This window comes from Melozone crissalis, unplaced genomic scaffold, assembly GCF_028551555.1.
Source record: "Melozone crissalis strain CALT ecotype California unplaced genomic scaffold, PUWL_Pcris_2 ptg000045l_1, whole genome shotgun sequence".
Taxonomy (NCBI): Eukaryota; Metazoa; Chordata; class Aves; order Passeriformes; family Passerellidae; genus Melozone; species Melozone crissalis.
The window spans coordinates 8,896,900-8,913,064 of record NW_026535823.1 but is presented as its reverse complement, the minus strand read 5'-3'; the positions used below and the strand labels follow the sequence as shown (position 1 = coordinate 8,913,064).

Below are 16,165 nucleotides of genomic sequence, written 5' to 3'. Positions count from 1 at the left end.
CTGACCCTGGCTAAAATAGGCAAACACCACAAACTTACTTGCTCCTGGCAGTCCCTCCTGGCCTGCTGTTCATTATTCAGAGCTGTGCTGGCTCTCTGAAGAGCTTCCTGAACTTCTGACTGCACAGCTGACAGACTCTTCTTCAGTTCTGAAAGCTGCAGTAGCAGGGGAACAACAAAAACAAAGTAAGAACAAATCCAAGACTGAGAGGACTGAGTGGCAAAGTATTTGCAGAGTACTGAACACAGTCATTCATAATGGTGATTCTTTTATTACTTATAAATTAAAATTAGTATTAAAAGAGACAAATACTTTCTATATTTTGACTTATTAATATACAGAGGTCATTCCCAGTAAAAATATAATCCTTTACTTTCAGAGTTGGACCTGCAGTAATTCTAGTTACAGTCATTTTGTTTCCTTCTGAAACCTCTCACAAAGGCTGCTACTTTATGTTTTCCTGCTCAAAGTTCAGGCAGAGAGTGACAGCTTTAAACACACAATCACTACAATATTGAACTGACACTATCAATATACAGCTTGTGTTTGGAAACCTCTCACAAATTCAGGCACTCTGTGTACACTCTGAAAGACCTGGATCAGGGCACTGCTATAGTATGAAACCCAAGTGAAGGGGAGGCAGCTTTATGAAAGCTCATTCCTTGGGGCTCTCAAGGAGGGTCAGGGCATACCTGCTGCTCCATGTTCTCCACTGCTTTACGCTTCTCCTCCTGCAGTTCCTGTTTTTCTTTTTCTGACTCCATCAACTTCTTTTCCAGCTGTGCCTGATATTCTGAAGACTCCTTCAGACGAGCCTCAACTGTTGTACGAACTTCCTCTGTCACCTTCATTAAAATCCATCATGAGATCCATTTTTTATCCAGTTAAATACATTATTCTGATACAAAACTGGAATTTTGTTAACAATTTAAAGCCAGAATAGGTATTCTCAGCATCTAATTTGGAACAACACTGAAAATATGGAAAATCACAAGCAGTATTGAATTTTTACTCTAAAAAACAAAGTAAATAAAAATAAGTAATTAACTACTTACTTGTTTTTCCTTATTGAGGGATTCCTCCAGGCTGAGAACCATGGCCCTGTATTGCTCCACATTACTGGAACTAGTCTTGAGCCTTTCTCTTAGGTCATTGACTTGCTCCTCAGCTTGTCTCAGATGGCTTACAAGATCATCCACATCTTCATTTGTACTGGGCTGACCTGCATTGTTAGAACACATTCATTAACTGAGATTTAACTTAGCCTTAAAACCGCTGTTCTTATGAAGACTGAAGCAATTTTTGGATAATATGATAAAAACAATTATTTTCACAAAGCTTCCCTAAATAAAACTGTAAGCCCTCACCAAAATAAGGACTTATAATAAACACTGTTGATTATTTAAAACTATGTAGCCTAATACATTTAAGCTCCTTCAAACAATAAAAGGAATTCTTCAAGAAGTTTTGCATTATTTTTTCCCTTCGTCAAAGACTGCTTGGACGTGAATTTTACATTAACAAATCATGCTGGTTACTATCTGCTTGAATATGTGAATGCAGTAATTAAGTGATTTATTATTTAGTGTACTGTTGTCCCAATTCAAATTATTATGGACTGTGAATTTTACCATTCTGAGATGGCAATGCTTAGCATAAAGAGAAATTAACTGCAGAGGAAGATTTTACCTTTCCCTGGAGACCTTTGTGAGGACTGGGATGTGAGCTGGGCCTCAGTGTTGTTCAGCTGCTGTTTCAGCACGGCATTTTCCTTCTGGGCATTCTTCAGGAGCTCCTTTGTGTTGGTGTGACGGTTGGTCTCTGTCTCCAGCTGCCTCTTCAGGTCCAGGATATGAACCTGCAAGCACAGGGCTCTTCAGTTTGCAATTATTCCCAAATGGCACAGAGTCCAAGTGTGGCTCTACATGTCAGCTATGGAGAAGAACACACTGCACTCTAGCAGAAGCACCTGGGGCTTTATTTTCCTCCAAACAAGTGCAGCACATTTACACTCACCTCCTGATTCTTGGTGAGGGAATGTCTTTGTTCCACCTCACTTTCCAGCTTCTTCTTCAGCTGAGATATCTCACGTTCAAGCTTTTCTATCTGATTATTGAGTCTCTGCTTTGTTTCTGTCTCAGATCTCTCAAGTATTCCCTAAAAGAAGAGCACAATGCATTTTGTTTACAATATACCTCAATAATTTTTTTCTGAATTACTGCAGCGCTTCATACAAAGTTGCCACAACACTTCTCCCACCCCAAGAATAATTAAATAACAGGTAAATACAGAAAATGATGAAAAGTAGTGCTTACAATGTTTGACTTAGCTTTGAAAGGTTTCATTAATGATGTTAGTACAAAAAATATTATTAGAAAAATATCTACTATCCATGGATAGACAGCCATGCTGTCTAATGCCATGGACTAAAAAACCTCCAAAAGATCTACTAAAGAAAGAGAATTCAGTCACATGATAAAATGTGCATCCTTAAATCCATTTTAAGTACTGCCATTATAAATTTTTTCCTTTCACTTTGTTTCATGTGTTTTGTTTCTGTTTAATTGTGAAAATCCTTCTCATCATCTCACAATTCTCAGGACTGCCCAGGTAAATGACAGAGTATCATAATGTAGGACAGGAATCCCAAACTTGCTGAAACAAGTTGCTTAAGTATTTTATATCATGTTGACTTGTAACCACAAAAAAATCCATGTTAAGACTCAATCCCATGAGTCTTTAATTTGATTTGCATGGGTATTTATTGAAAAGCCTGACAGACAGACCCAACCTGGGCGTAAGAATAGCACCACATACCTGAATTGTTCTCAAGTTGGTGAGTAGCAAGTTCTGTCCTCTTTGTTCAACCAGCAGAGAGTCACGTTGCTGAGTCAGGCGCACATCTGACATCTTCAGGATATCCTTCTCTTTTTTCAAGTTTTCTGCTCTCACCTTTTAGAAAACAAATAATAAAAACTTTGTTGTCAATCCCCAACCCATCCATTGAATTTAGTATTATTTTAAAATCTGTGTGAATTAAGCCAAGAATAGTAAGAACAGAACTATTGAACATTTTGTTTTCCCTGCAAACTGAAACACCTTGGAATGTTCTTACATCTCCACTCTTCACTTGAGTCATTTCAGGACAATCCTAAGGAAAACTGTCATGCTACCTTGAAATACCCTGCAGTGCCACACACTGTTACTGACCTCTGCCACTGCCAGTTTTTCATTAGCTCCCCTGAGGTCCTGAGTCATGGTGTTAATGATCTGCTCCTGCTTCTGAGTGGTCGCTGTGAGCTTCTGGGTTCTCTCGTGCAGGGAGGTGATTTCCCGGCGATAGCCTTCCACGTTATCCTGCAGCATCTCATACCTGCCAGGGAACACAGCAAAGCAACTCTGCCACTGTCCAGCTCAACAGGGGCATGCACACTGCTGTGGGCTTCATGGTTTTATGTTTCAGTTTACACAAATGTGCCTCACTCAACTACAGCTTCTGCTTTTGAACCACCTGCACTATTTCCTTTATGTTCTTACACACCATAGACAGTATCAATGTTTAGATGAGCAAATGAAATCAAGCAGCTACAGAACATGTAAGGCAATGATATTATGTAGCTGAATTACCTTTTGGAGGCAAATTCCAGCTGTGTGGATATCTTGGCATTTTGTGACCTCAAGTCTGTGACCTGCTCCTGAAGCTTTTCATTCTGTTCATTCAGAAGCTTGTCATTCTCTGCCTTTTCTTTTTTATAGTTCTCAAAAACTTCTTGTAACTGCAGAAAAGAACAGACATAAAAGCGAGTAAGTACCAAAAGCAAGTAAAAATAAACAGGGACAGCTTTGTGCAGTGTCTACTGAAAAATGTACCTGCTTAAGAGCAGCCTTGGCCTCCACAGTCTCCACGGACTCAGTCATAGACACTGGAGCAGGAGTTGCCATGGACTGAGGTAAATTTGGACGCTTTGGAGTAGATGTAAGACAGATCTCCTCTGGTAACATACCTGAAGCTACAGGAAGGTAAAGAAAGTTTTAAAGCAACACTTCTGCTTACCCCAGCAGATCATCCAGCCCCTGCAGCCTGGGTACCTTGCAGAGGAATGATGGCCCCCGTGGTCTGGGTGAGCAGGATGCGGAACATGTCCCGCTGGCGGATGATGGACTCCACGAGCTGCAGCTGGTGCTGCCGTGACTCCCGCAGCTGCTGCAGCTCACTGAGAGCCTCATCCAGCTGGCTCTGCAGCTCAGAGATCCTGGAACAACAACAACAACCTTCAACATCACACACAGCCACCTCCAGGTGCTCTGGGCGTGTCCAGGGAAGAGAATGGAGCTGGGGAAGGGACAGGAGCACCAGAAGGGGCTGAGGGAGCTGGGAAAGGGGCTGAGCCTGGAGAAAAGGAGGCTCAGGGGGGACCTTGTGGCTCTGCACAGCTCCCTGACAGGAGGGGACCAGGCTCTGCTCCCAGGGAACAGGGACAGGAGGAGAGGGAACGGCCTCAAGCTAAGCCAAGGGAGATTCCAGTTGAACATTAAGAATTTTTTCACAGAAGGGGTTTTTAAGCATTGGCAGGGGCTGCCCAGGGAGGTGTTGGAGTCCCCATCCCTGGAGGTCTCCAAGGAAGGCCTGGACATGGCACTCAGTGCTCTGGGCTGGTGACATCTGGGGCATAGCTTGGACTCGATCCTGGACATCTTTCCCAAACTTAAGGATTCTGTGAACCTATGACAAAATCCTGCAAGGTTCCAGGAGACAGGCATTTGGGCTGCCATTTGCAGATGAAAAAGAAAGCAGGCCTCTTTCCTGAACAGCAGAATTCTATTCATGTGAGTAACTTCAAAAATGTCAACAGCATGAGCAGAGAGTCAGGCTAAGAACCTTTCACACCGAATTCACACCTGTGGCCTTTACAGTAGTGATTTAGATTTGCACTCATGCAGTTTTTTGTTCAGCTAACAGGAATAAAAATTTATCTTTTTGAAAAACAGCTCTGTTGTGTGAAATCAGTCACTAGAAGACTGGCAATTATTTTTACTTCAGGTTTTGATGACAGGACCTATTATAAAGTTATAAAGCCATTTTTAAAGAAACCTGAAGGTCCTGTAGCTTAATAAGAACTTGCTTCTACGAGTTACATAGCTGCTGCACACAACTAATAACAATCAGAATTAAAAAACTAAAAATGCTTGAATGAATCCCTGTTACTAATTAGTACAAAGTTAATGAAAAGGAAGAGGTGACCTACTTAGATGATGTTGTTTCTTGCTCCTCTTTTTCTCTTGCCTCCCCCAGCTCCCGAAGAGCCACCAGGAGACGCTGATTCTGCTGCTGAAGCTCTTGGATATTTCTGTAGGAGACCAGGTGTTGAGTGATCACTTCAGAAGAGCTGCTGATGTCAGCAGAACTCACTGCTTCATCACGAATCACGTGGTTGCCTCTGGCTTCTTCCAGTTCCATTAACAGCACACAGATCTGAAAGAGAACAGTCTTCGTGTAAGGCCTGCACAGACTCTAAAGTTTTCAGTGAAAACCAATATATTGGGAATAAAGGACTTGGAAATTAAGGGGTTTTCCCTACAATGTGCAGGGAATTGCAATTGCACAATTGCAATTGTGCAAACAATTATAATCAAGATAGTTGTTGTAAGATAATTATGTGACAGAAAATATAGCTTCACAAAAGGCAACAAATCGAAAGTACATAAAGTGTTTAGTTCTGTGAACAGATCACAGGACAGTCCAATCTAACAAAGAAATTATATAGATGAGTTTTCCATGTCATATGCTTAACAATATTATCCTAAAGCAGCACCACTTCTATCCAGCTAAACTTATTCCAGCTTTGAAAGCTGTCCTGAGGAGAAGCTTTAATGTCACTTAGGTACTTAGGACAGCCAAAGTCTCCATGACTGTGGCTGAATGCAACTTCCAAGTAAACATCTGAAATGCAGCAGCACATGAAAACACAACTGCAAACAGCACATTTAACCACAGCAACGTTTCCTGTACCTGCTGGGAGAGATCCTTCACTCGCACCTCCAGTCTCTGGCTCTCCCTCTCGAAGAAGGAGGCGTGTTTGTTGGCCTGGTCGGCGCTGTCCTGCAGGCGATGGATCTCCTGCAAGCACACCAACAGGAGTAAACATCACACCTCAACTGGACACATTCCTTTCCAGAGAGATAACAGCATGTGCAGACATGCCTGGGGAACCAAACTTCTCCTTAAAGTTACACACCCAAGGTTAAACTCTAGGTGTTCCAGAATGAAAAGCCGTGGTCTTTTGTAATGTACTGGTACATACTTTAAAACCAGTGGGAAGGGAGCAATGAAGTCCAATTTTATGTCAAATATACACTAAATTTTGTTTACAGTGAATCTAGTCTCCTAGAAAATCAGAGACAAACCACCATTATAAAAAACTACAAAATACGCTGGTTCTGTAAAATACTTTGTACAGTTCCAGAAATCACAAGCCAGAAAGTCCAACACATCTTTTCCCACAATAAAAGCTGACTGAAAGATCCATTTCATACACTTACAACAGCAACAGGTTTAAAGATTTAAAAAGTTGTATTTTGGAAATAAAAATTCCAAGTAAATATTTTATTTTATACCAACCTTCATAGCTTGTTCAAGCTTTGCAGACAGACTTGCAACAGCTTTTTGGGAACGCTCAAATTCTTCACGCTGACGTTTTAAGATTGGGGCTTTAGCTTCTACTTCCTGCACTATTTCATCCAAATATTTATTGATTCTCCTATTCTCCAGCTTCTCCATATGCAACTGATCCTGAGTTTCTACATAGGCATTGTACAGCTGCAACAAAAAGGTTTTGGTTTGGTTTTGATATGCTTGTACAGATCTCTTTAAAAAGAACCACTGGTAATGATACAGTTCATACCTTAAAGCACTGCAATTTTATACAATTGAACTAGGTAATTCAGAAGAACAAGCTGGACTTTGAAAATATGATTATAGGACTCATATCATTGAAAAGAAGTTACATATACTAATTTTAAAATGGCAAACTGTATAGTGCAACTGTCTGCAATAGAAGAAGTCTATGTAAGAGGTGTAAGTTTAAAGCAAATTTAAGACAACAGAAATATCAAAACCAGCAACACAGCATAAAGGAATTTAATGGCTGGACAAAACAATCAGTAACAAATAATAACAACACAAATTGCATAAACAGAAGCATGAAAGCCCCTAGAACCTGTATGAGCTATAGTTAATTGTTTGCAAGTTTAGGCACAGCAGTACAGATTAAAACACTATGTAAGTAAGCAAAAAAAGGCTGCTCCTGCCAAAAATGCATATAGAAAATAAGTTTATATTAACAAAATCCACCTATTTCTGAATTTGATCTACTAAAGAAAACCTGTAAGGCATGTTGAAAAAGATCTCAGTAACTTAGCAAGAGAAGTCTGCCTCAAATAAGACTTCCTTGCCTTCATCAAGCATGATCCCAAACCCAAAAAGTGCCCCAAGGCTGAACCTTTCTGTTCTCACAGTGTCATTGTGGCATCCAAGGGCTTTGCTGCTGGAGAGGTTGCGCTCACTCACCTCAGTTAACTTCATGCCAGGCTTGACCACTTTGGCCACTGCTGCAGCAGTGGGAGACATGGCTGCCAGCTCCTCCTCGGACAGGATGGCTCCTGGAGACACAACCCCACAATTACCATCCAAAAACTGCAATAATCCCCACCAGAAACTCTCATACTTGACAGGATTTATTTGAATTGCTGAAAAGATATTGCTACTAGGACTCCTAAAATTTAAATAATTTTAGAACATGAGCAGTTGAAATAGCTGGAGCAAAGCTTAACCTCAGGTTTTTTAGCACATTGTCAGAGGTTTGGAGCAGCAGAACACTGGTTTATTTAAATTAAATTAACACAGGGAAAGAGCAAATGTAGTCCATGCCTCTGTTCCTTCCTGCTCTCTATCCTTTAGAAGCTATGGATATGTACCAAACAACAAAAAGGTCACAGCTTAAACAGTGAATACTGAGCAAAATTTAATGTCAGACAGAAATTTAAGGACAAGAGGTTTATTCACTGCTGCCTTTTTTCCCTTTCCAGAAAACCACTAAAAGCAGGCTGATTCAGCTTTGAAGAAAAGTTTCCCCTCCATTTTCTATGAAAAGGTAACAGATTAAAAAAAACTTCAAAAAACTATGACAGAAATGAATTTTCTGCTGAGGGGAGCATATTTATATACATATATAAGCATACGTATATATATGAAATACCTTCTAAAATGAATTATTAGAAATTACCAAAGATGACATTAGATTAATGCAGTTGGTTCTTAGAGAAATTCAGCACAATATCCTTGAAAGACCATAAAAGCCCAAGAGTTTCTGTATTTCAGGTGCCAGCTGATCCCACCTTTGCGCTTCGTAGCCGACAGTAAATCATTGGCATTCTCCAGCTCCTTCTCCAGCTTACTGATCTTCTCTCTCAGCTCCTTCTCCATGGTGGCTTTTGACTCCTCCACCTCAGCCAAATGCTCCTGGGCTGCTTTATTAGCTGAAATTCAATCAGACAAGCAGGTTGTGTGTTGTGATTGTTTTTATTTAAAAAGTATCAGGATTTAGCTGTGTTCCTTAAGTTTTACTTTATATGATCTGCAGAAGTTCATGATAAGAAAATTCAGCAGTGTGAGAAAAGCATGAACCACTGCCTATCATCTTTGCTTGGAAAAGGGCAAAAATATCAACTGTCCTTAGCAGTGAAAATGAACCTAAACTAAAAAGCTAAAGTGAACACATATCTTGCAAAATTATCAAAATCCATAGTAAAATTCCATGTGTATTTGAAAATAGTTTCCCAACCATCAGTAAATTCAACTAGTCAGACACAGCTTTTGTTACAAAGGGACTAGTATTTCCAGCACCCCCCTAAAGGCCAATGAAATTCCTTTCAGGAACACAAAAACCCCATTTTTCAGAGCATCAAGGTACTCCAAGGAGCCCAACTGCTCTCCTCCCTTGGCCAGCTTACCTTCACCTGCTTCCTTCAGGAGCTTGTGCAGCTCTTCCACTGCTCCTGTCAGCTCATTGCTCTTTGCCTCGGAGTCATCAGCAGCACTCTGAAGAAAGCATTTTAGCTCACCTTTAGTACACAGCAACAGCAGCCCTATGTTTGCAAGAAAGCCTAAACTGACCACAAATCATGAACAGGTTTCTGCAAAAAACTGACCTAAGCTGGTCAGTCCTTTCCATGTGGATTGACTCACTTTGATGCAAACTGCTTGAGAGTAAGAAGTATCAGACACTGATTTGATGTGGCAATTCCCAATCTGTTTAGCTGTTTACAGCATAAAGGAATTTAATGGCTGAACAAAACAATCAGTAATCAAACAAACAATCAGCTGTTTACAGCTGGTGTTGGCTCTTTCCTTCTTCTGACTAAAGAAAACTGGAATTTTCAGTACTCTATTTCAAATAGTCTGAAAAATAGTATTTTTAGGGACTCATATTATATAACAGTTTATGCTTCTTTGCTTACAGCTTGAGATGTCCCAAATGCAAAAGCTGTACAATGGTTATTTGGTGTTTGTGCAAGACAGTTCACAAAGCAGAGCTCAGTAACCTGTGCACTAAAATATGCAAACCAAAGAGCAAGCAGTTGGACATTTCAGCTAACTTACATGGTATTTTTCACTCTTTGAGCAAACAGAACAAATATTACTTGTTTAGATGCTGTGTCTTTGACACAGTACAGGACATTCAGCTGGGTCCTAACCAAGTCACCAACACTTTGCAGTGTTCATAAATGAACTTCTAACTCAGAAAAATCTCTTGCACAGTCATACTTTCCACATAAACTTTTTCCTTCCAACAGATCCTAAGACATTACCACATTTTTACAACATGAAGCCTCAAAATAGTGAGCATAAAATTACTATTTCAACCTCAGTTTTGCTCATTCTCCAAGATAATCTAAACAATGTAAGAGTCTAAATGCTGACTAAGCAGCAAAGAAGACAATGTTTTGCATGTTTCACAAAGTCATGCGATGGAAGTCAGCCTTTCCACATCCAAATTTTGTGGGGGAAAAAGCCTCCAAATTGGCTTGCATTATGTAAGATTCAGACCCTACTAGAGTTATAATGGAATTAACAAACTCACCTTATACAAGTTGGATAATTTCATGTGGGCATTCAGTTCATTGTGGAATCTCTCTTCCATGCTTGTCTGCTGCTCTTTTGCCTGGCAAATGAAAGAGGAGATAGGGTAGGGGAGGATTCCACTATTTCTATTTCACTCATTTTATTGTTTGATTTGTAGGACCAACTGCAATGCCATTTAACATATTTCAAGCTGTCTCACCTCCTTTAATTTATTCAAAAGTTCTTCAACATGCTTCTGGAGGTTTTCATTGGACTGTTTCAAGCTGTTCACCTGTTCCTCCATTCTGGAAACCTATTCAGAGAAGAAGCAAGGACACTATGTAAGATTTTTAGCTCCTAGTCCAGTTTATTTTGGAAAATACTTGTCTCATTGTTTTTAACTTAAAAATAAAAACAAACCCAAAAGTTGCTGGAAGAGCATACAGGGCCACTCAAATACAGCCATTAAAGTATAGGCTTTGTTTAGCATTGTTAATCAGGTGGTATAATTTCTAAGAAATGACAACTCAGTAATTACATTACCTCCTCCTTTTTGTTCTCCAGACTGCATTTGAGCTCCAGGATTTCATTGCCTTTCTCCCTGGCAGTATGGAGCAGCTCATCTGTTTTGGCTTTCAGCTCAGCATTCAGCCATGTGTTCTGGTTCTGCAGCAGCTCCTTCTCTTGCTCCAGCCTTTTCTCCCGGTACTGAAAAGAGAATTGCACAGTGTGATTGTAGTGGTTCCACAGGAAATAAAGCAGCCAATTAAATTACTCTAATTAGAGAAGGAGTAGAAAAAATGTACTGTAATTTCGTAAATACAGACAGTGCTCCTTATTACACTGGCAGTAAGTTACAACTGTCAAGCAACAACAAACTCCTGCCATTTGAGTTAGTTTCCTCCAAGTTTAAATTAGTTGGGAACAAGAACAAGATTAGTAGCCTTTTAGAGGAAATTAACTATGATATTGAGATTTTTGTCTCTTCCTTCTCTCTATGGAGTTTATTCTGCCCACAAAGTAATGGTACAGGTACACAGCTCATTATTTTTCTCCTTTCTATCTCCCTTCATGGAGCTGAAGTCCTTCCTAGCAGTCCTTCCTTCCACTGCCACCAAGAAGGCCTGGACATGCTTGCCCAGCCTGATACCCCCTGTCTTCCAGAAATAAATTTCTCACTTCTAGTAACAGCCAACAATTTTATAATAAAAGAATTTGCTATAAATAACAGGCACCCACTTGACCTACTTTCCAAGGAATCATAACAAAATGGTGATTACATCACACACAAACAAGCAGAACACACACTGTGCTTACAAAGCCCTCCTCACCTTCATAGAAACATCTGATGTTTGAAGCTCATCCAATTTCAGCTGAAGCTTTGCCTTTTCTGTGTTGGCCTCTGTGAGCTTTTCATTTAAACGTTTAACATCCTCTGGAAGAGGGAAATCAGTGTTACAAAAACCTGTTGTGTAACAGCTTTAATTACTAAATTGTAAAGAATGACAACAGGCAAGACACTTTGTGTGTAATTGCATGTTGGGCACTAAGATACTGCATAAGGCACATTTTTAAATGGAGAAAAACAAGCACCAAAGTGGTGTCTTTGTGCAATGACTGTGTTATTTCCTGGTATTTATGGACTGTGCTCCTGGCTGTACCATTTAAATGTTCGACTTCCTGAGATCGCCTTTCAGTGGTTCGGACCAGGTCTCTCTTCTCAGCTTCCAGTTCTTCCTTCTCTCGCACTAACTGGCTCTGAAAAAGATTGCAGAAGGAAATAAAGAAATGTGATCAGCTCTCTGGAACTGTTTATAACCTCTGCTTACACTCAGAACTACACAGCAGCAAGCTAAACCTCAGTGAGCTACCCCAGCCAACTGAACACTGGGATAAGAGGCTTAGAGTGGGCATGGAAATCACAGTGGAGCTGTTCAACACTGCATTTCATTTTAATATTCTTGGAAAGACAGCTGTAATATGCAAGAATTTCCTGAAACAGATTTGTTTGGTTAAATAAAAGGGGTAACAGAGTAAACAAGGAATGACAGTACAATTTACATGCAGCAATATAAATAATGCACCAATACAAACAACCAAACAATGCAATTTACATGCACCAGTATAAACAATGCACCAATATAAATAACCAAACAATGCAATTTACATGCACCAATATAAAAATCAAGACAAAGCCAACAACCTTGGATCATTTACAGCCTACACTGTCTCTCAAGGTATCACTACACTTGAGGATGCCCTCAAGGTATCACTACAAAGCACCTCAGTCAGGCTCAGGTAAGTTCCTTTGAGAGAACAATGAGATCCATCTCTCATCATGGAAAAATCAATCTAATAAACTTGTTTTAGCTTCCTGCTCCAAAATTACTGTTCTGCTGGATCTGCCAGCTCATCCTGCAACCCAGTGACTTTTGGGTATAACACAATAAAAACTGTGCCAGAGAGTGGGAAAGGATGGGGAAAACTAGAAGTTTTGTTTATGCCTTTGATAAAATTTTGGGGGTTTGGGTTAAAGTCACTTCACAACAGGTTTCAGCTGGAATGGAACAATCCATCCAAACTGAAACAAAAGCACCTGCTCACCTGTCATTCAGTTTGCTAAAACACCACCTTTTTAAAAGTTCCTGCAATTTTCCTGCACACACATCCCCATGGACATTTAGACATCTCCCTGAGCTTATAGTGGTGCTGATCCTGATATTCTCCACTGAGAACTGAGTGCACTCTGTGCTGCAAAGGGCCAGGCAGCCCCAGGATGGCAGCTCCTGGCCAGCCCCAGCAGTACCTGCACGGCCGCGTTCCGGTCCTGGGCAGCCTCGAGCTCCTTGTTCTTCTCATTGAGTACCTTCAGCTGCTCATCTGGGGAGAAGGAACAGCAGTGAGGGATCTCCAGTAGGATGTGACAGAACCCACCCTCCTAATGCAACAGAGTCACAATTCCCCTGACAAACATTTTTAGCAAAAGGGAGAGAAGAATGCCAGACCTTGCCCTGGATGGACCAGGGGCACTGAGGTAGATGAAAGCACTGATTAGAGCAGAAGCAGCTTTTGTGAGGATCCATACACAGCCCCCTGCACTGCTACTACCCAGCAAGGGGCTGTTCTGCCATGAGAACAACAGATGCCATTAATCTTGGAACACACCACCAAAACGCATCTCTACAAATGCAGCAGATAGGAGATTTTCAGCTCCTGTGCAAACCCTGAGGCAGTGCCCACAAACCTGGGCTGGAGAATGTCCTGCCCAACACTTAGGGATGTTACACAGCTACACTTACGAAGCTTTTTGAGCTCCTCCCGCAGAGTTTGACATTCCTGGGTCTCATTTACAAGTCTTTCCTGGCTCTGAGCCAGTCGCTTTTCCACTTCAAAGTACTGTTGCTCTGCAAAAGAACAAAGTCATCTCAGTTTCACATCATAAACAATTTTTTCTTTCTCACCTTTACCAAGGAGCATTCTAAAGAAAATGTATAAAAATACTAAGACTGCAACAGAATTTGAAGGAAGGGAAAAAAACCCCACAACATTTTTGAAGGCAAAAACCTGCATTTCCACATTGAATCAATACTTTTTAAAGCACTTTGCTAGCATGACAAGTGCTATGTTTCCAGAAACTGTGATATGTTTCAGCCTGCTCGAGTGGAAAGTGTCCCTGCTCATGGCAGGGGTTAGAATGAGATGAGCTTTAAGGTCCTTTCCAAACCAAATCATTCCATGATTCTGTGAAATTGTCCATCAAATAAGAGCCTGATTAATCTGAATCGTTCTTTAACATTTTTGATGTAACCAGAGATGTTATATCAGCCCAATTATGCAGTGCGGGCTCATCACCTTAAAACTTCTTTTATTTCTGGGGTATTTCTATACATACAAAATAAAATCCACATATTCCCAGGTATCAAGGGATTTGATCTGGGGAAACTTTTAATGAAGGCTTCTTAAAATTAATTCCTGAGCTCTACTCCCTTAGAAGTGAAAAAAAGAGAATTAGATGTGAATTTTCATGATCTAAAACAGTAACTGTGTCATGGAGCTTCAGTGTAAAATACTCAGTAAAATTATAATTAATCCCACTTTTGGGCAGGATGGGCTTCTAAGGAAGCACTGAGGGACATCTGCTTATCTTCTTCCTCTCATACATTACAATTTCAAATAATGCTGTTCCTCCTGCCACACACGAGAAGAAGGAATCTGGAAGTGAGTATCTTGCTAAAATCTGTGGGTTACCTTAATTTACGCCACACTTTAGTAATACATTTACCAAGATGTCTACCATGAGAGAGACTGAAAAACTGAAAGGTAGAAAAAGTATGACATATGAGAAGTATGAAATATCAGAACTATGTCACATCCTCTACAAATTAACTCATAGTCACAACCTCACACTCTTGTCCCTCCTCTCTGCTGGTGTTACTGTTCTGTTATCAACTCACCTCCAAATCAATATAAAAGTATTGATTCCATCAGGACCACTTTATGGAATGGAATTGAACAGAATTGAATAAACCTAAGGCTGTTAGAGAGCTGTGTGAACAAAGCTGCATTTCTCCTCCACAACGAGGACCAAAGCAGATCGAAGCACAGAACTGTTTGGGTTGGAAGAGACACCTAAGATCAGAGTCCAACCATGGCCCAGCATTGCCAAGGCCACCACTGACCCATGTCCCCAAATGCTACATCCACACAGCTTTAAAATCCCTCTAGGGGTGGGGATTCCACACCTGCCCTGGGCAGCTCTGCCAGGGATGGACAGTCCTTTCAGTAAGGGATTTTTTCCCAATATCAAACCTAAACCGTCCCTGATGCTACTGGAGGCCATTCCCGCTCTTCCTATCCCCTGTTCCTGGGAGCAGAGCCCGACCCCCCCGCTGTCCCCTCCTGTCAGGAGCTGTGCAGAGCCACAAGGTCCCTCCTGAGCCTCCTTTTCTCCAGGCTGAGCCCCTTCCCAGCTCCCTCAGCCCCTCCTCCTCAGACCTGTGCGTATCAATGGTTGTTAAAAACCTGGCCAAAAGCTGTTCTTTAAGACCATTTCGAATGCAGTTTTAACCCTGAACGCCCCTTAGCAAGAGGGAAAAAAAACCAAACACCAGGAAGAAAAAACAATTTTAAAAGTATATATAAATATATATATATACCCCAGGAGACAAAACGAGACAAAACACCGCTCAGGTCCCACTGCAGGCCCGTCCCCAGCCCCCTCCCGGCCTCACAGCCCCCAGGGAACCCCCGAGAGACCGTGGAAGACAGAACCGCGCTCCGCGCTGTGCCCGCGCTGCCTCCCCCAGCACAGGGACGGTGGGCCCGCCGGCCGCGCTCACCGCTGTCCACCTTGAAGCGCTCATGGCGGGCCCGCAGCCCGTCGATCTCGCTCTGCTGGTCGCCCAGGAAGCGCTCCAGCTTGCCCTGCACGGCGCGGGGCAGCTTGGCGAGCTCGGCCCGCTCCAGGAGCTGCTGCAGCACGGCCGCCATGGCTCCGGCACAGCGCCGCCCGCCGCCGGCCGCGCTTCCGCTTCCGCCATGGCCGCGCCATCATGGGAGTGGCGGCAGCGCCCAGGCAGCGCCACAGCCGGAACAGGAGACTGCACGGCCTCGTCGCCATGAGGGATAGAGGAGCTTCATCCATGCTACAGGACAGGAGCTTTCTGTGCTTCTGAGGTGCCCAGTGTGCCCGAGAGCTGCCGGGGGAGCGCAGCCGCTTCCGCCACTCCCAACATGGCGGAGCGGGGGCTCTGCGCCCCCTTGAGCGCCCTTTTCCCGCGCTCCGCTCGGCATTGCTGCGCGTCATCTCCCTGCGCCGCGGTGCCTAGCGATGGCGTAATCGGCCACATCGGTGTTCGGCTGAGACCGGGGCGGCTGCAGAAACTGGGGATGTGCAGGTGCTGAACCCTGGGGATGTGTGGGGACTGAACCGCCCTGTGCAGGTACCGATCCATGGGGATGTGCAGGTGCTGAACCCTGGGGATGTGTGGGGACTGAACCGCCCTGTGCAGGTACCGATCCATGGGGACGTGCAGGTGCTGAACC

General features: G+C 42.4%; 1 protein-coding gene across 3 annotated transcripts in view; it reads right to left on the bottom strand.

The window, feature by feature from the left end:
* TPR (translocated promoter region, nuclear basket protein) overlaps positions 1-15,611 on the bottom strand; it is a 33,479-nt gene extending 17,868 nt beyond the window's left edge. For all 3 annotated transcript variants that reach the window (XM_054285697.1, XM_054285699.1, XM_054285700.1), the window contains exons 1-24: positions 15,460-15,611; positions 13,420-13,524; positions 12,927-13,000; positions 11,782-11,878; positions 11,452-11,555; positions 10,664-10,828; positions 10,341-10,433; positions 10,140-10,220; positions 9,010-9,097; positions 8,395-8,535; positions 7,568-7,659; positions 6,620-6,817; positions 6,011-6,118; positions 5,247-5,473; positions 4,090-4,253; positions 3,871-4,010; positions 3,628-3,776; positions 3,211-3,373; positions 2,818-2,952; positions 2,017-2,157; positions 1,690-1,858; positions 1,056-1,222; positions 693-845; positions 39-155 (exon numbers count right to left, since the gene is read on the bottom strand). In XM_054285697.1, the coding sequence (XP_054141672.1) occupies positions 39-155; positions 693-845; positions 1,056-1,222; positions 1,690-1,858; positions 2,017-2,157; positions 2,818-2,952; positions 3,211-3,373; positions 3,628-3,776; positions 3,871-4,010; positions 4,090-4,253; positions 5,247-5,473; positions 6,011-6,118; positions 6,620-6,817; positions 7,568-7,659; positions 8,395-8,535; positions 9,010-9,097; positions 10,140-10,220; positions 10,341-10,433; positions 10,664-10,828; positions 11,452-11,555; positions 11,782-11,878; positions 12,927-13,000; positions 13,420-13,524; positions 15,460-15,610 (3,222 nt within the window). In that variant the 5' untranslated portion in view covers position 15,611. The remainder of the gene's footprint in view (positions 1-38; positions 156-692; positions 846-1,055; positions 1,223-1,689; positions 1,859-2,016; positions 2,158-2,817; positions 2,953-3,210; positions 3,374-3,627; positions 3,777-3,870; positions 4,011-4,089; positions 4,254-5,246; positions 5,474-6,010; positions 6,119-6,619; positions 6,818-7,567; positions 7,660-8,394; positions 8,536-9,009; positions 9,098-10,139; positions 10,221-10,340; positions 10,434-10,663; positions 10,829-11,451; positions 11,556-11,781; positions 11,879-12,926; positions 13,001-13,419; positions 13,525-15,459) is intronic.
* Between the last annotated feature and the right edge of the window lie 554 nt (positions 15,612-16,165).